General features: G+C 45.4%; 1 protein-coding gene across 1 annotated transcript in view; it reads right to left on the bottom strand.

Annotated features, from left to right (window-relative positions):
* The window catches only part of ADGRD1 (adhesion G protein-coupled receptor D1), a 722,099-nt gene that overhangs the window by 645,785 nt on the left and 51,602 nt on the right, over nucleotides 1–24,712 (bottom strand). Inside the window, exon 4 of the mRNA XM_086942663.1 lies at nucleotides 16,444–16,585. Coding sequence (XP_086798789.1) covers nucleotides 16,444–16,585 — 142 coding nt within the window. The remainder of the gene's footprint in view (nucleotides 1–16,443; nucleotides 16,586–24,712) is intronic.

The following is a 24,712-nucleotide window of genomic DNA, read 5'->3' on the forward strand; positions in this document are numbered from 1 at the left end:
TATGACCTCACATATTACATCTCTCATGACATGTTCTGTGACATCCTTTATGACCTCACATATTACATCACTCATGACATGTTCTGCGACATCCTTTATGACCTCACATATTACATCACTCATGACATGTTCTGCGACTTCCTTTATGACCTCACATATTACATCATTCATGACATGTTCTGCGACATCCTTTATGACCTCACATATTACATCACCCATGACATAATCTGCGACATAATTTATGACCTCACAGATGACATCTCAATCATCAGAGTCTGACTCGCAGGAGCAGATTGACTCAAGGAAAAAAAAGCATCCTGGGCCAATCAGAACGCTCTATTTTTTTGTGGGTTTGAGGGAATCTCCCGCGAGTCGCTCAAACCCAACTATCCAGGTATACTAATATTTTTGGAGCTTAAATATCTCCAAAACTACTGAGTGGATTTACAACAATTCGCAAAGCACACTTTCTGGACCAAGAGCTAGCTTACTGCCAAATTTGGTGTAAGTCTGTACAGCGGTTTTTATGGTAGGCTTGTTAAAAAAATTAATGAAAATGCATGGGGATTTTGAGATTTGGAACTCCCCTATATTTTCTCAGCCCCTGTTTGACAGATCACCCCAAAACCTTCCATGTTACAAAGGAGGCAAAAAGCAGCACTTTTTTAGCATGTTTTGTGAAGATGCATCAAACGGGGCCAAAGTTATAAGTAAAACAACAAAGGATTTTGGTAAAATATGACAAATACCATATAATTGTCAAGTCCAGTTTACTGCCTTAAGCACCACCAACTTGATGCTGCCAGTCTCAAAACAACAATTGAAGGGAACAATAGCAATGAAATAAGGATAATAGGCATGACATCAAATTATGATGCATTCAATACATAATCTTTAAAACGTGAAGGAACATGATGAGACCTCTGACGAAATCTCTTGGAGAAATTCTCAGTAGATCTGGATGATCCAGAGCCAAAAGAATTACGTTCAAAGCTAGAAGGAAATGTAGACATATTACCATCAAATCTGACCAGCCTAGACATATTCCACTTTCAACCATTCTGCAAGGTTACCCCATTTTTGTGAATGGAAGCTATAACAAAAGGACCCATGTACTCAGTGATCCCTTTTTTATGCAATCTTGGTTTTTTAACTAGGACAATGTCTCCAACATTCCAAAACTTGACTTTGACAGAATTCTTCAAATCATACGTTTCTTTATATTTTGTTTGATAAGATTGAATCCTAGACTCTACTTCCTTCCTTTCCACAGGAACAATGGATTGAGAAGATAACCACCAAGGATTCAGTTTGGAATGAGCTTTCCTCCCCCTTAACACTTGAAAAGGAGAAATCTTCATTATGTAATTCACAGTAGTACGATGGCCCACCACGTATCACATAAAACATCTTTGAGAGAAGACTTTGGGGTCTATTAGGATTGCGGTGAATCCGCATCCTCCGGGCCGGCGGAAGCCATCGCCGCGCCCGGAGGATGCGGATTCACCGCTGCGGTAAATGAAAAGACCCCCCGCCACATTGGGATGGCTGGGGGGTCATCGGCGGATGGGAAGACCCTCCGCCGCTTTTCCGCTGCGATCGCCTTCCGACCGTGGCAAAAAAGCTCTAATATGGTGGCAGTGTCTATCAGACACCGCCAACCATGTTAGGATGAGCTTCAGGACATGCCTTTCCGTGGCGGCAATGCCGCCACGGAAAGGCATACGGTCATTTCTTTGGGGGCCCGTTGCGGGCCCCCAGGGTGAAGTGGGGGTGGGGGGTGCACATGGGGGGGGTAGCTATGGTACCCCCCTGCATTTGCATGCACAATGCGGCAGGCACCGCGGCGTGCCTGCCACTTTGTGCATACAAATGCACAGCATTTAAATATACGGGATGTGACCGCCAGGGTGGCGGTCACATCCTAATTCCACCGGAGGGACCGCCGATGCCCCTGCGGACGGTCCCTCCACCTGCGTCCGTCTGCCATCCTAATAGGCGCCTTTGTTTCTAACGCTCTTGGCACACAACCTTTAACAATACGGTTCATACGTTCCGCAAGGCCATTGGCCTGTGGAAAATAAAGAGCAGTTTTGAAATGAGTTATAGCAAGGTCATTTAAAAAAATGGCCATGTCTTTTGATGTGAATTGTACCCCATTATCTGTAATAAGGTACTTGGGAATACCATCACACGCAAACTCATCTTTAAGAAAATCCACAAGAACCTTATTAATATTTGCATTGACACATCTGGTGGAAACCCATTTGGAAGTGTAGTCGACTAGAAGAATCACAAATCTTTCAGTAGGAGGCAACAATTCAAAAAGGACCCATGAGATCCAAACCCATCTTTGTCCTAGGTTCATTGGGAATTATGACTGGTGACAGAGGAGCAGAATTGACACTCTTGGACTTATCATTTAAAGAGCATTGAAAACAGTCCTTAACTACTTGCTCTACCTGATGGTCCATATTCGGCCACCAATAAATTTCACGTAACCTAGATTTAGTGAGACTCCTTCCAAGGTGTCCCTCATGTGCCAAATTAATTAACTTGGATCTCAAATCAGATGGTGGTATTAATCTTTCTCCTCGTACTAAATCATCATGTAAAGTTAATTCATTTCTAACAGACCAGAAAGGAATACGGTCAGAATCAATACCTTTGCTGTGCGAAGGCCAGCCTTTGATCACAAAATCTTTAACTAAGGGAAAAAGAGAATCATGAATTTTAGCATAATTCCATTCTTCTTGACTGATTGCAAACTCTCTGACCCAGTTGACACATGGTGATTCAAAATCGGCAAAATCATCATGAACATCTAAAGGTAATCTTGACAAGCAATCTGCTATTTTGTTTGATAATCTAGGAAGATATTCTACTTGAAAATTGAATTCTTCCAAACCTTCGCTCCAACGTTTCAATCTTGGAGTTAACCTTTCACTCTCCATAGAAGAAAACACATGAATAAGGGGTCGATGATCCAATCTTACAACAAAAGGAATACCCCAAAGGTAACATTTAAAATGCTTAACAGCCCACACAATTGCAAGTGCCTCTCTCTCTATGCAAGAATATTGCTGTTCATTTTTCTTTAACGCTCTAGAAGCAAAAGCAATACATTTTCCACTCCAGCGTCTATTTAGGTGAGAACAGCACCAAGGCCTGATAAACTAGCATCAGTACTGAGAAGTGTTTTTTTTTTATCATCAAAATGACCAAGACTGGGAAATCGACTGATAGTATTTTTGACAGATACAAAAGCATCATTGTAATCATTATTCCATTGGAAATGGACTCCTTTCTTTAATAAGTTCCGGATTGGTTCAACCACAGATGCAAACCCTTTGATGAATTTAGCATAAAATTCAGCTAGGCCTAAGAAGGACCTAACTTGTTCCTTATCACAAGGAGTAGGTGCATCATCTATGCTCTTTGCAAGCTGAAACGTTGGTTGTATACCTTCGCCCGAAATCAGATGACCTAGATATGTGACTGAGGACACACCAATTTTGCATTTCTGTTTGTTAACCGTAAGACCTTTGTCAGATAGTCTTAGTAACCCTTTCCTTAATGTGACGTCATGGTCACAGTCATTGGTACCGTAAACTAGAATGTCATCCTGAAAGAACAGGATGTTCGGCATATCACCAAGAACCAACTTCATAATGCGTTGAAAACACGTCGCGGCTGACGCCAAACCGAAAGGCATCCTGACAAACTGGAAAGCCCCCAGCTGCGTTACAAAAGATCTAAGGTGTTTGGAATCATCATGAATCAAGACTTGGTGATACGCCGAAGACAGGTCCAAAACAGAGAAAACCTTTGCTCCATCCAACATAGTAATTGATTCAGCACTATTTGGAAGGGGTTGGCGATCCACCCATTTCCATTTATTGAGACCCCTGAGGTCCACACACATCCTAATGTTCTTCCCACCATCCTTAGGGGCCAAAACCACTGGAGCCAACCACTCTGATGACTCAATCTCTTCAATTAAATTCAGGCTAATCAGTCTGTCAAGTTCAGCTTTCAATGGAGCCATCATCATATTAGGAACTTTTCTGACTTTGTGCACACATAGCACAGCATTCTTCTTAAGAATAATGCAATGCTCAAAGTCTTTTAACAATCCAAGCTTATCCGAAAAGACCTGAGGAAACTCCTCAAAGAATTTGTTGGAGCTTGAATTGTAGTCAATTAACATTACTTGGTCCGAAGGCTTAAGAGCATTGGGATTAAGAATTATTCCCAAAAGATTGTCACCTCGATGTGCCACATATTTCTTTCCAATAGTTTCTCTGCTCTTAAAGTTTATCCTCATGACTGTGTACCCCACTACATCAATACGTGCTCCTCCATAACTGATTGGATTAATATCAGGAGAGAGTAGTTGGATGTCAGGAAAAGTTTTGTTCCAGATCTCGGTACCAACCATGGTGAAAGAAGATCCAGAATCTGCCAAGACCACAAACATTTTTTCACCAATTTGAATATCACATTCTGGCATGAAGATAGGCTCAGCATCTATAACCCCGTCACTCCTTACACTGGACACAGTCATTCTTGGGTTAATGGATAACTCTTCCATATTCTCAATACAATGCACCTTGTTGCCAGATTTACAGACTCTGGCATAATGACCCTTCATGCCGCATTTAAGGCAAGTGGCAGATTTGGCATAACAGGTATGAAAACTGGAGGAATGGTTAGTACTTCCACATCTATAACATTTCACTTTACCTCGATCAAAATGAATGAATGAATGAAGTGGTTCTTATAGTGCGCACACTTAGCCCAATGGGCGTCAAGGCGCCTAAGTCAAATGCAGAAGCTAGCACCCTCCTAAGTACTATTCTATAATAAGTAGGCCCTCTCGAAGAAGTAGGTATTGAGAGCTTTTTTAAACGATTCGATGGAAGGGAGAGTTTTTATTTCAAGGGGGAGGGAGTTCCACAGCTGAGGAGCCACCACGGAGAAAGCTCTGGCTCCCCATCTAGCAAGTCTGACACGGGGAACAACCAATTGACAAAGTCCAGCAGAGCGAAGGCTTCTTGTGGGGACGTAGCGCAGTAAAAGAGAACCAATGGCATTGGAGGAGCCATCCTTCAGTGCTCTGTGGGTCAAACAGAGGGTTTTGAAGGCGATTCTGTGCTGCACCGGAAGCCAATGGAGCTCCTTCCTGGCTAAGGTAGCAGAGGAGGCTTTAGGAAGATCTAAGACAAAGCGTGCTGCAGCATTCTGCAAAATCTGCAAACGATGTATCAGGCTTTTATTGACTTCCATGTACAGGGAGTTGCAGTAGTCTAGCCTCGAGCCTACCAGAGCGACTGCAACCTGTTTGCGCGCCTGGGAGGAGAGGTATCCACGGATTTTATTGAGTGTCCTCATCACACCCGAACAGGTGGCCACGGTCCTGTTGACTTGCAGGGACATAGAAAGCGAGGTGTCAAATAGTACACCAAGATTTCTGGCAGATTGGGAGGGAGTGGGGCAGGTGCCAAGAGAAGAGGGCCACCACTCATTCGACCACAGATCTTGGTCCTTCCCAAAGATCAGCACCTCTGTTTTTTCACCGTTCAGTTTGAGGGAATTTATAGTCATCCAGTCTGCCACATACTGCATGCAGACCCTGAAACTGGCGGCAGATGTACTAACAGAGGTGTGCGCTAGTGATACCATGATCTGGGTATCATCTGCGTAGGATACCACCTCCATCCCCTGAGATTTAACTAGTCTTGCCAGGGGGGCCACATAGATGTTAAACAGGGTCGGGCTCAAGGCCGACCCTTGTGGCACCCCACACTGCAATGACTTAGCAGGGGAGAGGTGGTTCCCAAGCATCACTCTCTGCTCCCTTTCAGTAAGAAAGGAATTAAGGAGGCTCAGAGCCGGTCCCATCACTCCAGCTTCCCTCAGCCGAGATGTAAGAATGGCGGGGGACAGGGTGTCGAACGCGGCCGTGAGGTCTAACAATACCAGAACCGTGGTTTGGCCAGAGTCCACTTTGCGTCGGATGTTATCGACGACACAGGTAAGAGCGGACTCTGTGCTGTGATGTTTTCTGAAACCATGTTGGGTGTTATCCAGATATTCAGAGGAGTCAAGGAAGGAGGACAGATGGAAATTAAGATGCGCCTCAAGCATCTTCGCGGGAGCAGGAAGGAGGGAAATAGGTCTGAAGTTTTTAAGCATGGCTGGATCCAAGGACGGTTTTTTAAGAAGAGGTTTGACAATAGCCTTCTTCCATATCGAAGGGAAGGATCCTTGAGTAATAGCCTTGTTCAGAACCTCAAGCATGGGGGGAAGAAGGCAATTTCTACATTCCTTCAGTTTTTTAAGAGGAATCGGATCAAGGGGAGAAGCCGATTTGGTCTTGTTCAGTAGTAGGTTCAGTGCTTCGAGGGATAGGGAAGGAAATTCCGTGAATAAGAGAGAAGGATCTTTGCCTATCGAGTCAAGACTGGATATTGCAGGTGGAATATTTTGATCGAGAGCAAGGCGATGGGCTTGAAGAGAGACATGTATATCATTGATCTTGTTATGAAAGAAGTCAGAGATATTGTTACAAAGTTCTTGCGAGCTAACTACGGGATCGGGGAGTTGCAAAGAGCATAAAGAGTCGGCGATTTTAAAAAGCTCCCTAGAGGAGGAGAGAGAGCTGGTAAGATTAGAGAAATATTCCTGTTTCTCTATAATAACTCTCTGTTTGTAGGCCCGCAGTGCTGATTTGTGAGCCTCTCTGTCATTTAGGTCCCATGATTTCCTCCACTTTCTCTCACTACTCCTACAGCCTTGTCTCATAAGTCTCAGTTGATCGGAGAACCAGGGTGCCGTGGGCTTGCGGTGCGCTACATAACGCATGGATAAGGGAGCAAGTTTTTCCACTGCGTTAAAAATGGAGTCGGTCAAAGTTTGGGCTGCCTCTGCTGCATTACTTGTAGCTAAAGATTCAGGAGATGAGACCAAGGGGGCTAGGGCCTCATCATAGATATTTCTTAAATTTCTCCTAAGGGTGAAAGGAGAGGTGGTCAGGTGAGTGGAACAGGGGACAGGAATAAGGAGTTCCAAAGGTACGGCATAATGATCAGTCCAGACCACCTGTAGCGGAGGGCCGGTGGAGAGCCTGTCTTCGTTAGAAAAGACTCCGTCAAGGATATGCCCCGCCTTGTGAGTAGAGCTTTTTACAAGCTGGACGAGGTCACAGGCTTCTAGTATTTCGACAAGAGAGTTTGTGTCCTTAGAATTGGTGTCGTCAAAATGAAAATTGAAGTCGCCAAGGATGGTGAAGGCAGTTTTTCCAAAATAAGGTTCAAGGGTGGTCATTAGTTCAGAAGGGAAGCTGGCCCTAGAGCCTGGGGGTCTATAAATAGAATCCCAGAGAAAGAGGCAGAGGGAGAAAGGGTAATACAAAAGTAGAGTGATTCTAAGCGAGATAGGGAGGTCGGTATAGGTTTGGTCACACAGAGAAAGGAGGATTTCACAAGAATGGCAATACCACCTCCTCTGCGCGAGAGTCTGTCATGCCTATAGAGAGAATAGCCGTCGGGAATGGCCATGAGCAGATCGTGTCCGGAGGTGTCTGAGGCCCAGGTCTCAGTGATGAACACCCAATCCGGTTGCCGACTATCAACAAAATCGTGAAAGGCAATATTGTGCTTAATAAGGGAGCGGGCGTTAATTAAAAAGCCGGATCTCCGCTGTGGGGTAGGCTTTAAGGGCGGACGTTGTACACTTTGGGCGACAGCCCTAGAGGACATAAAAGAGGCCGAACAGGCCCAGCACTTGCGTGAATGCAGGATCCCTTCGGGAGAGTAGGGGTGAAGGCAAGATAGGGGTACGGGTCGTAGAGCAAGGAAATCAGATTTGGAATAAAGTCCGAGTGTATTAACGGAAGGGGAAGGAGTGAAAGTAGGGTCCAGCCCGACCTGCAGCCCGTCCTCAGCGCGGACGGGCGCAGACGGGCTGGACTCTGGCGTGACTCCAGCGGGCATCCGGCGCGTCCGCAACGCGTAGAGCCCCGACCGTTTTTAAGGGCAGCTAGAGCGCGTGAATGCGTCCCCACACCCAAGATGGCCGCTGTGACACCCTTGCCTCCCCCGGACCAGCTCTCAGCGTCAACACTCAGCTGAGAGCGGCCCAGGAGGTAGAGGGAGGTCGGAAAAGGCAGGGAAAGTCGGAAATGTGCAAAAACGCTTTATAAAATCAAGCGCCAAGTAAAAACAGAGGTCACTCGAGGACCGTTCTAAAATTCTAATAATACCTCACAAGTAGTCTGTTGGCAAAGCAGATAGAGGAAAGTGCTGAGAAACCTCCGGCTTCCGCCTCAGAGGGTGAAATGAAATTTTTAACAGTCGCTAACTAAGCCCCCTTTTAAGGGCAGCTAGAGCGCGTGAGTGCGTCCCCACACCCAAGATGGCCGCTGTGACAACCTCGCCTCCCCGGGACCAGCTCTCAGCGTCAACACTCAGCTGAGAGTGGCCCAGGAGGTAGAGGGAGGTCGGAAAAGGCAGGGAAAGTCGGAAATGTGCAAAAACGCTTTTTAAAATCAAGCGCCAAGTAAAAACAGAGGTCACTCGAGGACCGTTCTAAAATGCTAATAATACCTCAACAAGTAGTCTGTTGGCAAAGCAGATAGAGGAAAGTGCAGAGAAACCTCCGGCTTCCGCCTCAGAGGGTGAAATGAAATTTTTAACATGAAAAATGAAATTTTGTTTTGGGATTAGGAGTTATTTTACATACAGTGTCACCAACAGTTTCTTGGATATTAGTGGTGGAAATCTTGTGAATATTACTTGGTGTTAAGGTACTGTCGGTGGTAGATTTATGCTCTCCATTTCTTTTACCCATCCAGAAGTGTTTTCAACCCCTTCAACTATAGCAATGGCTTCTTTTAGAGAAGGGTTTTTAGATAGGAGCTTTTCTTGAACTCTAGGACTATTTGTACATCACACAAGTTGATCTCGAATCAATGACTCACTTAATTCTCCAAATTCGCAAGTTCTAACTAAAGTCTTTAAAGATGCAATGTAATTACCAACCCTTTTAGTAGGTTCTTGAGCCCTCTTGAAAAATGTATGTCGATCTAAAACTACATTTATGCGTGTACCAAAAAAATTCTCTAACATTTTCATGGACATTTCAAAAGCATCAGCAGGTTGTCCAGAACACTCACCAATAGGCAATTCATCAGTGCAGTCATATATGTTGCGAGCTTCGACACCTAAGTTGTGGAGAAGAATCGCTTGCTTTCTAAAAGCAGAAAGTCGTTCACCACTAAATATGAATAAAAAAGGTTCTTCCAGCGTTTCCATGGAATCAGGGGTTCACCTTTCTCACATAAGAAAGCAGGAGGTTGGCTCATGGAAGTGGAAGACATGGTGGTGATATAATCAAAGGAACAAAAATAATGTAAGGCAAAGCTAGCTAGAAAGAAAACAAGATTAATAATGTTAATTGTTTGACTCTAAGCAAGGTGAGTACTGTTAATTAAATACAGTCAATGTTCCTGTGGAAAAGCTGACCAAACTATAACTAACTAGTGGCGACCGCCACAGACTGCCGTAGTTATAATATATCCATATATTTATCAAGTCCAGGGTCAAACACCACAAGAAGACTCTCACTCTGAGTTTATGTAGAAAACTTTGCTTTACTTCCAACAAGTATAGATATATTATATTTAGGCTTTCCTGCTTTCAGTTTCTATTTTTGGCAAATTCTGATGGGGTTTTTTTCAGTTTTTTCAGTACGTTAAAAAAACAGTGGTTATCAGTGGACACACATTTTTGCGCCACTAAAAACAACAGAAACAGTGTTTTTCATGTGTTTATGGAATGTTTTGCTTTTAATTATTGCTTGCTTTCTGCACTGACAGTGCATGTATATAAACAGCGTGTGTACAGGGTATATGAGGTCCAAACACATTTTTACAAATCAAACTTATCGTAGAACACCATACAATACTTCTTTAGAGAGTCTTTGGTCATGCGCGCTCGCTCTTTCCTTCCTATGTAAACATTTATCTGTGAAAAGGCCCTCTCAACATTGGCACTTGAGACGGGCAATGCCAAAACAGCCAGTACACAACTTCCAAACTCTGGCCACTGACGTAGCTTTCCATGCCAATACTGGTGCACCTGAATTTTGTGATTGTCTAGGACATGTTCTGCAACATATGAGTTGAATCAGGCATATATGCCCTTAGTTATTGAAGCGGTCAAAAACGAAGCCGTACTTTTCAAAGTCTGGAGCAAATTCAGAAGGGATCTAGAACTTGTGCAGAGTACCTCAGTGAGGCTTCATAACTTCAAATGCCATGGTTGGGGAAGGGACTTTCTATGCATCATCGCAAGCCATTTCCCATAGAGAGTAAAATAAAATTCCTTGAATGGCTTCTCAACATTTCTTTGCTTACCAAGTGGCAAGAATTCCAACATGGAGCATGTTGCAGTGCCAAAGTCACTAAAAGTGTCGCCCAGCCTACTCTCAAGAAGAAGTTTCACATCTACACCAATTACGCTGAACACTCGGTGTTTTCAGATTCTAATATTTTGATTACGTCCACTACAGCAGTCATGTTTTCTCGTAAAAACCTAAGCATGCAGTGGACTGTACTTTTTTCACATCACTATCAATATGTGACCAAAGATCATCACATTTCTTGCCTTTGGCATCATCACTAAGCAAAAATTCCATAAAAGGTCGACACATGGATAATATGGCATTCACAGCCTCCAGGACTGGGAACCACGGCCAAATGACACAGTAGGACGACTCTTTCTTTGATGCCACACAAAGCAAAACATTAGAAATATTTGCATCTTAGTTCCCGGGCATAACGAAACCGTGCACCAGTATAGACTACAAACGCAATAGCTTTCTTCCTTAACTCTGAGATTGTAAAGATGCTTTCAGCACACCATCTAGCAAGTGACAAAGATCTCTTACAAGGAAGCACTTCAGTTCAGGTAGCGATTTTGACAGGTCATCACACAACTTTTTCATATACGTAGCTGAATTACTGCAAAGACAAACAATATCACTCCAATCTGCACAATGCAGCACAGAAAGAAACAAAAGTTAAGCATTTCTCCTTGTTTTTACCACGTGAAGTCCAGGATTCCCTGATCTTCATTTTTGCGCTACCTTCTATTTACGTCACTTTAGTAAATATGGGGCAGCGTCAAAATCAATGGGTGTTGTGGCAGAATGCCCACAGCAAAACCCATTGGCCACCCCTTTCACACTAAGTATAGCATGAAAGGGTGCCTTATTTACGAGGCGGCTTTAAGCCATGCTGAGTGCCTTAACACCACCTTGTAAATAAGGCAAGGCCCCTATAGTCACATGAACGTTGTTAAAAGTAACGGGCCTGTGGCGGTTGGCGCTTGTAAATATGCCCCTTTGTTCTCACATGGATAAGGAAGATAGTGTGAAGGGTTAGAAAAAGGGTTCTCATTTTAGCTTCGGGAGCACCGTCCATGACTTATATGTTAAAATCATGAGAGAAAAATGTTTTTCTCTCAAGCCTGGTTCATCAACTCTCAGCAGAGAGTCGCCATTTTTCAAAGTGTAAAATCACCTGTGAAGTCACCATGGTTCTTAAAATGAGAATAATACTATCTAAGAAATGATTTGTATTGTGACTAAAGTCTGTTATCAATTCAGAAACATGCTCCCTTGTGTGACCCCCAAAACCTGGCATTTGCTATAATGCATTTTAATAGGGTCCATGTTCCTGAGCCCTTTAATGGCTGTCACAACATCTTGTGAAAATTGCGGCATGGTCAGTGTGTGCTCACCCTGAACCCCGTATATATTTGCTTTTCATTTTCAGGTCGCAAGGAACATGTCACTGATCATTGTTGCAATGGCTGCCACAAGATATTGGCCATGATGTGGTCAGCCAATCAGGATTAACTTGTCTCCTTTAAAACTGGCCGACTAGAGAATATCTGGACAACAACAGTCAAAATATATCTTAAGATTTAACTCCTTCTGGCCCAATCCAGCACCTCTTTTATCCTAATTTCTTGAAAATGGATGAACAGATTTACACACAATCACAAAAAGCCTGCTTTTTGACTAAAGTTCACACTTTTTTAGCAAATTTGGTGTAATTCCGTTCAGTTGTTCTTTTCTGTATTGGAAAGAAATTTACACACACTTATACCCTTTAAGGCTTCGAGAGCCGCTCTGGGATTTTCTCAAGTTTTACATGGACAGTGATTCTTTAGATGGAGTTTTAAGGATAGTATTAGCATTATGTCAACCCCGTCGAGCTAGAAAAGTGAAAAGGTACTAATCCTTTGATCTTATCTAATTTCAACACATAACTATGTCAGTACTGTGCCTCTTTTTTGTTTCAGTGAATATATACATATATGTATGCTGATAAGACTTCTGACTGAATGTTTGTCAGTAGTTCAAGCTTGTGTTTCCTTAAGTATGATTTATTTCTCCTAATTTGCAGCCCTAAACTTCTTTTCAGGATATGTTACTACCCTGAACAAATAAAAAAAAGAATGGATGGTTAAAGCAGTGTTTCATCTTTTAAGTGCTGGTAAAAAAAAGTGTTTTCGCAATGACAGTGTTTCTCTCAGATCACTAACCAGCACATCTTGCAATCTCGCCCTTGGTGGCCCGTCATTGCTACAAGCATCTATCAATGAATCCGCCCATGTGCATGAAAATAAACATTGTAAATATAAAACCCTATTAGCAAAAAGTTACACTGTCCCACAATACAATTTATGGAAGCACGAAGATAAACGTACACTTTTGCGTAAGTTTACTCTTTTTCGGTATTCACAAGTAAACAAATAAATAGTAACTTTACGCCTGAGGATAACTCCACACATAACAAATTGGCCTGTCCTGGAGTCTCCGCAATCATAAAGTCATTATTAAATTGTTTGTGAATACCGGAAAAGAGTAAACGTACACAAAAGTGTAAGTTTACCTTTGTTAACCGTGCCCTATATGTCTTCTTAAACATATTCTTTAGTGTCAAATGTACTGCAAAAGAAAAGCAGATTTTTAATACACATTTTCAATTTCCTTACACTGCATTTTCCATTTAAAACTTGGCTGATTATAATACACATGTTGTATTATGACGTGACACCAGTATGCATGCATACGTTCTCTGCACATGCCATGCTAAGCTTTGTTGTACATTCTACATTCCAGGAGTATGTTGATCCCGGGTGTTCAGTTCTTGGCTGCACTTTTGAAAACTGCTGTTGCCCTGCCGACAGCACGTTCTGCTGCGCTGCTCAGAATACATCTTTTAATTTCCGGGATTGCCTCATTTTTGCAACAACACATTGTTGCAATAAACACATTTTAAACATTAGCACATTATCTCCAACAGAAACACACATTTCTCAAAACAGTTAGAGATTCTCTAGTCTCAGCCAAACAATGAATACTAACGGGGTGACTTTCAAATGCTCCTCGTCCTTCTAAAGAGTGCTGATATCACTTTATGAATCATGTGGTGTGGACAAATACATAACTAGTAACATGTATAATGTGTGCCTACATTTCCATCCAGGGGTTCTGGTAACATTTATGAACCACTTGGCCTTTTTTTTTAGCTAATACAGTTCCATTCATTCTTTTTGCATATTTCAACCTAAGATAGACTGAAAAACCTCCTTCCATCACCCCAAACATCAGGGGAAAGCCCCTGGGACCTGGTCTTATTTGACAATGACCAGTTTATTGGTCGACTCAGATATCTCATTAATTAATTCAAAGCCGCATTCTCAACATTTCCCTTCCAATATAACCACTTTTTCCAGAAATAGATAGACACACATAATCAGTTTTTAATATCTTCTGTACTTTTACAGACAATAAAGCAATTAGCAGCGGTCCCATCCCGGCAAATTAACTAATAGATGCCAAACAGAAGTGACCATCACTTGTTAATAAAAACATAATAAATGACAATCGAACATAATTGACAGATATCTATCAGCAAAGTTCAAGGCATACAAATCAGACGTCATCAGCAGATAATAATCAGAACTCTTCATTAAAAATACATTTTCTGTGTCATGGAGCAAAGAGTGCGAGTTCAAATTGGAATAAACACTGTTGGGGCCACTGCCCCCCTTTATTGCCCATCTCTTGATGAACCTGCACAAAAAGCCATAATGAGCTCAAAATGCGTGAAATTTAATTTTTGAAAGATTTGTGCCAATTTGAGAAATGGAGCCAAAGTTATTAGCAAAACAAAAAAAAAACCTTCCAACAAAAAGTCTGACCGAACCATAAGCAACAGGCACGCGACTCGCGAGAGGCGTGACCTCGAGTCAATCATAGAGACCTCCCCTCTGTCAACACCGGTGATGAATAGTGAGTTCCACTCTGTAAATGCATGACGTCAGCTCAGTTCTAATTGGAGAGGCCACGTGACCACCATTACACCATATGAGATGGTTCACTTTGTAAACTGACTGCAAACTGATTGTAAGCTGTGCTATTTGAGGCGCAAGCAGTGCTTTTCTCATTGTGGCTGTAGCGTTACAAGAGATGTGGGAATGTACCTTCAAGAGTAGGCTCACATTTGACTTTTTTGTGTATTTTCAGACATTTCTCGGACACGTGTAAAGGATGTTCTATTTAAGGATCTGTTTCCCAGGTCATTCAGTCCAAAGAATCAACTGCATTCCCTGCTAACCCATCCTCCATCCACACTCTCTCCGTCAGCCCAGAAAGTTCCTTCTTGAATGAATGAATGAATATCAGGATTACTAGAGCGCCCAACTACTCGGAGGCCCGGAGGAGTGCCCTGGCGTTAAGCCAATTTTTGAAACATCAGGGCACAGGTCTGTGTCTTCTGACGCTAGTGAATGCACATGTTGCCCTCTCCCCTGCCCCACCCCTCCCCGCCCCCAGCGCATCAGTCTGCCTCTAGTGACACTAGTGCATGCACCCTTATGAATGCAGTGTATGCATATTTTGTGCCTCAGCACTGTGGCTCACTCACGTGTCTGTTCTGCTCTGTGTGAGATCTGATTTGCATATGGGCATGTCTGAACTGGGGTGGCAGAGTGGGCTAAAGAACGGTGATGGATTAAACCCAGATCAGTTGACTGGGGGTGAGTGCTTGTATTGTCAACGCTCCGTCCATCATTTCCTTTGGTTTTTCTATGTGAGATCGGGACATGCAGACGCGTGCACCGTGTGCATGTTAAAGGTGCATGTCCGACCCCATAGTGGCAGTCGTTAAGGTGATGCCTCGCAGGCCACTACGGCCTTCCATGTGTTTCCACACACCTCTTCCCTCAGTAGATCTGCGCATGCCCAGATCCCCCCCACTCTGCTCCCCTCAGGTCTGAGTGACAGCAGACAACCCAGACTGACGCCCTCCGGTTACAAATGGAACCTGCCGGGGAATGGCCCTGACAATCACCCCCGACCCCCCTTGAAAGGGAACCCTTGTCAAGGCTTGCTGAGCAACAGACCATGGAATAAGCTCACCTGGGCCACCTCTGCCCTGAGTAGAGGTCGTACCCCCTGCGGATGTACAATAGCAAACGTAAACAATGTGCTCAACTCCAAAGTTATCCGGTTGAGGTGAGTTTTGGGGGCGTGCACCCCACCCACCTGAATGTTTGACCCTCTTCCTGCCTTGGCCCAGCTGACTGCGCAGCCGCATTGGACACAGTTTGGCACGTGGTGGCACCAACCAAGAAAGAACACACCTGGGCACAGACGAAGCCAGTGTGTTTACAATTAAACAATAACGTTCAGCAGTTTTGTTAGGTTCGCATTGTTTTCTTCAAGCCAGAGGAATGCTTTGTTGAGCCGCCTTCCTTCCCTGACAAGACAAACATGGCGGCCACCTCCAGGCAGTGGCACACAAGGCAAAGATCATAACAGCAGCAACCCACCCTGGGAATAAAACTGGAAGCATCTACAATTATCTTTGTCCTCACTGATGGCAAACAATGCTCTGAAAGGTCACATTCCACAGAGGATGAAAGGCATCACAGGCTGCGATAAATCAATCGAGGAAATTAATAACCTGTTAAGGGCAGGGCTTCCTGTTTGCCAGCTGATCAACAACACGTTTTGTGCTAGAATTAAATAGACGCATAGCTGTCAGGGTGAGCCCTGTTTGCCAAGCCACAGATTCAAGAACACAGCAAGGGAGGAAGTGACGCAGCTAAACAAAATGACCGCCACCAGAGCGGATGTCCAACTTTTCTTAAAAGGCACAAAGATTTATAGGTTTATAGAGAAATGCAGAGACTACCCAAGCACTCAGTGCCTGAGGGAGGCCAATAAAGGTGGAGCTGCACCGCCACGTGTCTGCGCTGATGCTTACCAAGCCTACCTGGCCTATCTGAGCCAAACAAGCCGCAGCACTGAAGGAACCAAGCTGCAGCACCAGCTCTGACGCATGCGCGTGGCACTTACCAAGACGTGGGCCAGATGTATGGTGACCACCGGAGACCCCGAGAGGTTCTGAGACAGGGTGGGCTGCGGGTCCACCTTCAGGGAGATGAGGTGACTGGTTGCAAGGATCATGCGGTCCTTATATTTCAAAGCACCTTCGATCCTGAAATGGGAGAAGACATGGGGTGAGTGATGGAGGCGCACAGGAACCTGCCAAATAAAGTTATTAAGAGTGGGTTATGAGCACAATTGAGCGGCGAACTGTCCAAGGTGAACTTTGAAAAGATTTGTGAGGGGCAGGTGGCCCCTACGGGCTGATAGGGTAGGGGGAGAGTCAGTCATGGCATTCAAGCATGTGCCTGGCTTTGACCCAGCCCTGCAAGCCGTTCACAAGGAAGCCTGATAGTTGAATGACTCTCGCCCAGGCCTACTGGCTTGAACAGTCAAGATACATAGTATAAGCACAGTCTGAAAATGGTGGTTTAGCAGCCGACAGGAAAACACTTTCCAAGTGCTCATCAGGGCCCACTCTCCATATCAAGGAGGCCCTCGGATAAAGGGCAGAAGGAGCCATTTTAAAACAGTAGGAGGCCCAATTCAAGACACTGTTTTTATGTCAGCATCATATTTTATTCGACACCTGTAGCCACAGACGTCACCACGGGTTTATGATGTAAATCACAGGCGTGTTGTCACCCCACTCAGTCGCATACATTTTGGGACCCCCTCTATGGTTGAATTAATGACCAGGGAAAAGAGAGGACAACATTAAGGAAAAAATACTGAAATTCCCCCGTGGTCAAATCGTACTTTCTTATGTGGCAAAGCTCATAAAATTAATCAGTTAGCCTTCATATTGACACCGGTACAACAAGATTAGTTCTCTCATTTTACATATTGTATTAGTTTTTCTTTTTCTGTAGTATATCAAAAATATGTTTTCTTTTTAAATCTTTTCTTATGTATACATCAATTCATAAACATGGGTTATAATCCAATCAATATTAAAATACTGTGAGAAATACCATGATCTTTACAGTATATTTAAAAACCAAGTGTTTTTACAGTGAAAAACAACAACACCCTGTCTATCACACACCAACCAACATACACACTTACTCATTCATACATCTCTACACTCTTTCCAAACCCAAAAACAATTTCTAAGGTTGAGGTAACACAGATATTATTTGTGTATTTTCCACGCCAGGTCTACGCGCGTTTCGGTGGGTTCTGACCTCCTTCCTCATGACCAGATCAGAAAGAGTTTTATTCTCCCCTCAGCGTGTGTGTGCAGGGTACCTGAAATTGTAATTTACCTCAACCTTAGAAATTGTTTTTGGGTTTGGAAAGAGTGTAGAGATGTATGAATGAGTAAGTGTGTATGTTGGTTGGTGTGTGATAGACAGGGTGTTGTTGTTTTTCACTGTAAAAACACTTGGTTTTTAAATATACTGTAAAGATCATGGTATTTCTCACTGTATTTTAATATTCATTGGATTATAACCCATGTTTATGAATTGATGTATACATAAGAAAAGATTTAAAAAGAAAAAATATTTTTGATATACTACAGAAAAAGAAAAACTAATACAATATGTAAAATGAGAGAACGAATCTTGTTGTGCCTGTGTCAATATGAAGGCTAACTGATTAATTTTATGAGCTTTGCCACATAAGAAAGTACGAATTGACCACGGGGGAATTTCAGTATTTTTTCCTTAATGTCACCCCACTCAGTAACACCGAGCTGTATTTGATATTTGAGTTAATAGATCAAAGGTGAAAGGCAGAGCACCGGATGAGTGGAACCAGGGGAGCCCTGGCTCATGAAAAGATGTTCGTTTTGTCTTCATGATATTAAAGGGGCAAAGGGCAAGGGGCGGTTCTTGTTTCCACTTATACTTCCATTTGTGGTGGGTGAGACCAGGCGCCATGATGGGACTGAGAGGCAATAACGGATGGGGGCGCGTGGCCAGCTCCTGGGGCTGACTGAAGGCTCCTGCAGCAGGGATGTCCTGACGTCACTCGGGTGGGATCCTGAAAAGACGCGCCATTGGTGGGCTCCAGTTAAACACCTACAGCAGATGCCCTGGTCGGTATTCAAGTAGTGTAAGTCGCAGGCGCCAGCAGTACACAGAGATAGCTGCGCGCTAGAATCCTCCTGGCTTCCAAGCGCTCTCACACTACCCCTTTAACTCTAAATCACTTCCAAATCTGCCCCCCCGAACAGCTGCCTATCACGGTTGGTTAGTTATCACTGCCTCTGACGTCACCCGCTCCATAAATACACCTTCTGCATTCCCAAGGGCTCATAACTTATGCGCTGCCTATTTTTATAATAGTAATAAATATTCGATATCGTTCACGTCCCACGCAGAGGTTCTGCTTTTCCTCTCTCGCCCACACGCGGTTGTGTGCTCAGAGGTGTGTCCGCCCACCCCAGCTCAAAGAGCGATTGAGATCACGTCATTGTATAGTTCATCATTCAGTGTTGGCACTACCTAAAATGAGCCAGGAATGTCCCTGTCGACTTTATCTGGTTCACAAGACCCATGTCAGAGTTTGAGGAAATGGGGTGTATTATAGGGTGTGGTTGTGTAACCTGACCATGTAACACTCTTACCAACCAGGCTCTTCAGGACCCTTAGGTTTCGTCTGTGAAACCCTCAGCTCAAGCCTGGATAGCTGTGGCACTGAGCAGCGAGGCTTACACAAAGGAACAAGTGTAAAAACATTTACACAGACCCATAAAAATAGACTATTTTTCTAAAAAGAGACTATATTTTTTAAAGAATGTGGGGCCATATTATCAAGAAAAGGCGATACATTATCGCCACTTTTATAGGCAGGAAACTGTCGCTAAAAGGGCGATAATGGGCTTGATAATATGCTCTATGGATTTCCAATCGAAGCCCATGTTAGATGTGAATACATCTAACAAGGGCTTCGATTGGAATTCCATAGAGCCTATTATCAAGCCCCTTATCGCCGCTTTATCGGCAGTTTCCTGCCGATAAAAGCGGCGATAATGTATCGTCCTTTCTTGATAATATGCCCCTTATAAACTAGAACAAAAAAAATCCATCCCAGAGTACCGGAGATATAGATTTTACAAGTAATAATAAATTAAAGCATTGTCAGTTAACCGTGAACAAACCTTGGCAAATTCAACAAATTTGACACTAAGAAACTGAAGAGTCAATGCAGTCGGTTAGAAGTACTTTGGGCGACCAACTCTGGCAGGGAGACCGGCAAGGTCTTCGAGAACAGTTACCTCCACATGAGAAGCAGTTCTTCAACAGTTCCAGGCACTTTATTCGCGTTGCAATGGATTCCTATGAAGTGTTCCTGATGCGAGGGGTGAAGCATCCTGAAGGTGCTCCAAGGATGCTGTGGATGCGATGAGGTTGAGGGGGGTTTTGCTGCACTACTCCTCGGTACCTGAGATTGGCAAGGTGGTCCTGGTCACAAGATCAACGTCCCACAAAGCCCTCTCCAGGTTGGCAGAAGTCCAGTCGCAGCTGGACTACCAGTCCACCCAGTGTCGCGGTTACAGCAAGATCTTTCCTTGCGTGAAGACTTGGCTACTGGCCAACCAAGATGTACTCCAATGTTTCTCCTGAGCACAGCAGACTCGGTGCAAGTTTGAAGGATGGGTCCTGGTCCTGGCTGATACACAGCAGCAAAGAGCAGTGATCCGGCTACTTGGGCTACCAAATTGCCCCAGTACGCGTCTTTCTTTGTTGTTGCCCTGTCAGCCGCCTGGCCATTGGAGTCTCTGGCTTTGGCTGGGCTCAGGAGCGACTTCCCACCAAGGAAGACACAGCTGGCAGAGTCCCTTGTCCTGCTAGCCACCAGGTGCAGCAGGTGCAGTGCACGCTGGTGCGGCCTCTCTTTGCCGGTTCCACCGTGCACCAGGTCAGTCCCCCTTCAGTCCTTCTTCCAGTCAGTAAAGAGCTGACTTCTGGGTGCCACGGGTGCCCTATTTATCACAAGAAAATGTCCTCAGGGTAGGATTGGGTTGAGAGCCAATGGGTTAATAGGTTACCTCCCTCCTGATGACCACTTCCTGGGAAGTGTGGCATCTGGCTATTCCAGGATGCATCATTCTGCCCATCCCAACATGATGAGACCCCCTGCTCACACTCAGAGCTCCTTAGCCGAATGGTAGAGGTGTGGATAATACCAATGGGCTACATGCCCAAAGAAACAAGCATTGGAAATGCAATAGGTCTCGCAGCATTAGAGTTAGTGCTTTTAGAATTGTTTATGGGTTTTTTTTGTAAATCTTTAGCAGTTTTGTTTCCTGTAGCCAATGCTAAAGAATTACAAATAAAAAAAGCCATAAACATTTCTAAAAGCTCTAACTCAAATGCTCCGAGACCTATTGCACTGTGTGAGGGTGAGGGGTTGAGGGTGAGTGAGGGTGAGGGTGGGTGAGGGTGAGTGAGGGTGAGTGAGGGTGAGTGAGGGGTTGAGGGTGAGTGAGGGTGAGGGGTTGAGGGTGAGTGAGAGTGAGGGTGAGTGAGGGTGAGGGTGAGTGAGGGTGAGGGTGAGTGAGGGTGAGGGGTTGATGTTGAGGGTGAGGGGTTGAGGGTGAGTGAGGGTGAGGGTGAGTTAGGGTGAGGGGTTGAGGGTGAGTTAGGGTGAGGGGTTGAGGGTGAGTGAGGGTGAGGGTGAGGGGTTGAGGGTGAGTGAGGGGTTGAGGGTGAGGGGTTGAGGGTGAGTGAGGGTGAGTGAGGGTGAGGGTGAGTGAGGGTGAGTGAGGGTGAGTGATGGTGAGGGTGAGGGGTTGAGGGTGAGTGAGGGTGGGTGAGGGTGAGTGAGGGTGAGGGGTTGAGGGTGAGTGAGGGTGAGAGGGTGAGGGTGAGTGAGGGTGAGGGGTTGAGGGTGAGGGGTTGAGGGTGAGGGGTTGAGGGTGAGTGAGGGTGAGGGGTTGAGGGTGAGTGAGGGTGAGGGGTTGAGGGTGAGTGAGGGTGAGGGGTTGAGGGTGAGTGAGGGTGAGGGGGTGAGGGTGAGGGTGAGTGAGGAGTGAGAGTGAGGGTGAGTGAGGGGTTGAGGGTGAGGGGTTGAGGGTGAGTGAGGGTGAGGGTGAGGGGTTGAGGGTGAGTGAGGAGTTGAGGGTGAGTGAGGGTGAGTGAGGGTGAGGGTGAGGGGTTGAGGGTGAGTGAGGGTGAGTGAGGGTGAGTGAGGGTTCAAATCGGTTTTTGGGGGGTAGCTTTGAAATCAGTAGTCTTCGATCTGAACCGGGAGGGTTGGAATGTAAGGTGTCTGGCAGTGGATTAATGAGTCATGACCTGTATTTAAGACCATCCGCCTCGATATCAGGCGAAACGAGATTTACTCGTACAACCGTGGGCTTCTGAGCAGAGCTTCGGGCATAGACACTTTGTTTTTAAAATAAATTAAACACTGCTCTTAGTCCCAAGTCAGACACTCTATCACTGACGCTTTGGGAGCTTACGGGATTATTGCCCCAGCTACCATGTCAGCGAGGGAACGAGAGAAGCACCGGGAAGCCAGCAGCTCCCAGTGCACTACAGGAGGCCTCGCTGCGATGAGTTAATCGACCTCTATACAAGAACGCCCAATGCCCTCCCGCATGCCAGAGTCCACAGGGCCATTCGTCAGGAAGTGGTGCGTGACAGCGCAGACCTCAGCGTGCGCCGGCCCTGTGCGGCTGGGTCGTTCTTTCCTGATAATCAAGGGTCAGTTCCGGGGCAGCTAGAGAGAGACCTCTTCCGCTGCAGAAAGGTTGACTGGCCCACCTTTTTTGGGGCGGGTTATGTGTTTTCTAACCAATGGCAGGGTAAACTGGAAAATACAGCCACAAAGACTCTCCAAGCTCCGCCTATCATCCTGTCAATCTGTTTAACACCAGTTTTCCGATAATCTTCTCTTGTTTTGGAAATTGAAGTTTAATAGAAATGGACTTAAAGTAGAGACGCCCGGATGTTTGTGATCTTCATTTGGAAGTTTTCAGGTAAGGCTTACATGCAGGAACATTCCGCCTGGATCCGGAAAGTTAATGCGTAGGATGTTATCGCTAACCGATTGAGTAAACGGAGGGTAAGTGAGGTACAGGAGAGCTAGGGATTTAGAAATACCGAAGACATACATCGGATAGAAAAGTGTGCAATTTGGAACAGGAGGCAGAGTTGCAGCAGAGGTTGGGGAGGCGTTGTAGAGAAGTCACTGCAGAGAGAGCAATACAGGGCACATGTATACTTAATGTGGCAGGGAGGAAAGAGGCACTGATTCAGGTCTGTGATTCGGAAAGAGTGACTGACTGCAACAAGATCGTAAATGTTGATGTTAGGCAGGTGGCAAACATGGTAGCTTAGGGCAGGGGAGGGGGCGGAGCGGGAAGAGGGAACAGATGGAGCGAAGGCTGATAAGGGGAGGGGGGAGGAGAAATGCGACACGGCGGGCAGGGGAGGGGGCGGAGCGGGGAGAGGGAACAGACTGAAGGAAAGGCAGATAAGGGGAGGGGGGAGGAGAAATGCGACACGGCGGGCAGGGGAGGGGGCGGAGCGGGGGCCTAGTGCGGCTGAGGGAACTGATGTGCACGCGCTTTTAAGCTCAATGCGCATGCGCATTGAGCTTAAAAGTCACGGGCACTGCAAGGAATCGCCACGATTCCTTGCAAGTTGGATAAAGAGTGGATAAGCCCCCATAGTCTCGCTTGCTCGATGCGCATGCGCATCGACAGGCGAGACCTAAAAACGGTTTGACAACTAGCTTCTCCTCTCTTGTCCCCAGTGTCAGCTTGTCTACCTAAACCCACTCCTAACTGTTACCCATTTGCCCTTTAAAGTTGGCCTGTCCTTTGAGAATCGCTTGTTGGGCTTGCACCTGTGTGGCTTCTTGCAGGTTGGGAGTAGCACCTCTCTCCCATGTAGGCCCCCATTGTGTCCTTGGGAGTCATCAGCATGTCCCCCCAGGTGGGCAGAGTGATGTCTGCAGAACAAGCTCGTGGACATCAGTCAACGGGCATTGGAAACTATGGGCAGCTAAAAAGGCAATTTCTAAAGTTGACCTTTGCCCACCAGTGACATTAAATTCAATGTAATCATTAAATCTGATTTAATGCACGGATTCTCTAGATACCAAACAGTACTATCCTTCGCAGTCCCATCCAGAGGTTAGCAGGGCTGTGGGGCCAGCCTGTAACTTTGTACTTACTAATGCGGCTACCAGCCTTTCCACAGTAAAAGGAACATTTGGGGAATTTACTGCAGGGAAATGTAAAAGTACAAGTTCACCTTTTTTAATAGATAGCACCTTACCTTTGGGCCTGTTAGGCCTGCCGTAGAGGTGACTTACATATATCAAAAATAGAGGTTTTGGCTCCGTCATTACTTTAAATGAATATTCAAGTTTGCAGTTTTAAACTGCTTATCCGGCGGCAGACTGGAAGCGAGGTTTTACCTTGTCGTACTCGTGGGGCACAACTGGTGTGGGGTCCACGAGAGACATCTCAACCTACAGGCTAGCGAGGACGCCTGCAGAATGAACCTGAAGGGTCTCCCCGACCACAACCGGAGCGGGTGGGAAAACCTGATGCCAGAAGGTACCTACAGGCCAGGGGTACCCCTGGCACCATATACTAGGGACTTACAAGTGAAAATGAAATGAAATGAAAAATTGCACTTGTATAGCGCGTAACTACCCGGAGGCCTCGCAGCGCTTGTAAGACTTGGAAGTAAGTCTGGTTATGCCGATTTGGTATGAGCCAATTAAACACGCACCATTTTAAGTGTACGAGCACATGTGCGGTGTGCTGTTTAGCAGAGCTCAAGGCATTTCAGAGCCATTACAAAAGTACATAGTAATCACAATGGGGCAAAAAGTATGTGGGGCGTAAAAAAGCCAGTTTCCTTACATAGGGTATGACTTTCGACAGAGGAGGCACTGGACGCAAGGGAGAGAAGGGAGTGAAGAAAAGGAGCAGGGATCCCCAGGGTGAGAGGTACTGAGGGCAGGGAGGGGTCTGTGTGGAGGTGAGGGGTCTGTACACCAGGAGCAGTGATCCCCAGGATGAGAGGTACCACACCAGGGGGAGGAGGGTCTGTGGAAGTCAGAGGTCTGTACACCAGGAGCAGTGATCCCAGGGTGAGAGATACCACACACAGAGGGGGGAGGGGTCTGTGTGGAGGTGAGGGGTCTGTACACCAGGAGCAGTGATCCCAGGGTGAGAGATACCACACACAGAGGGGGGAGGGGTCTGTGTGGAGGTGAGGGGTCTGTACACCAGGAGCAGTGATCCCAGGGTGAGAGGTACAGA

Source organism: Lissotriton vulgaris, chromosome 11 (assembly GCF_964263255.1).
Source record: "Lissotriton vulgaris chromosome 11, aLisVul1.2, whole genome shotgun sequence".
Classification (NCBI taxonomy): Eukaryota; Metazoa; Chordata; class Amphibia; order Caudata; family Salamandridae; genus Lissotriton; species Lissotriton vulgaris.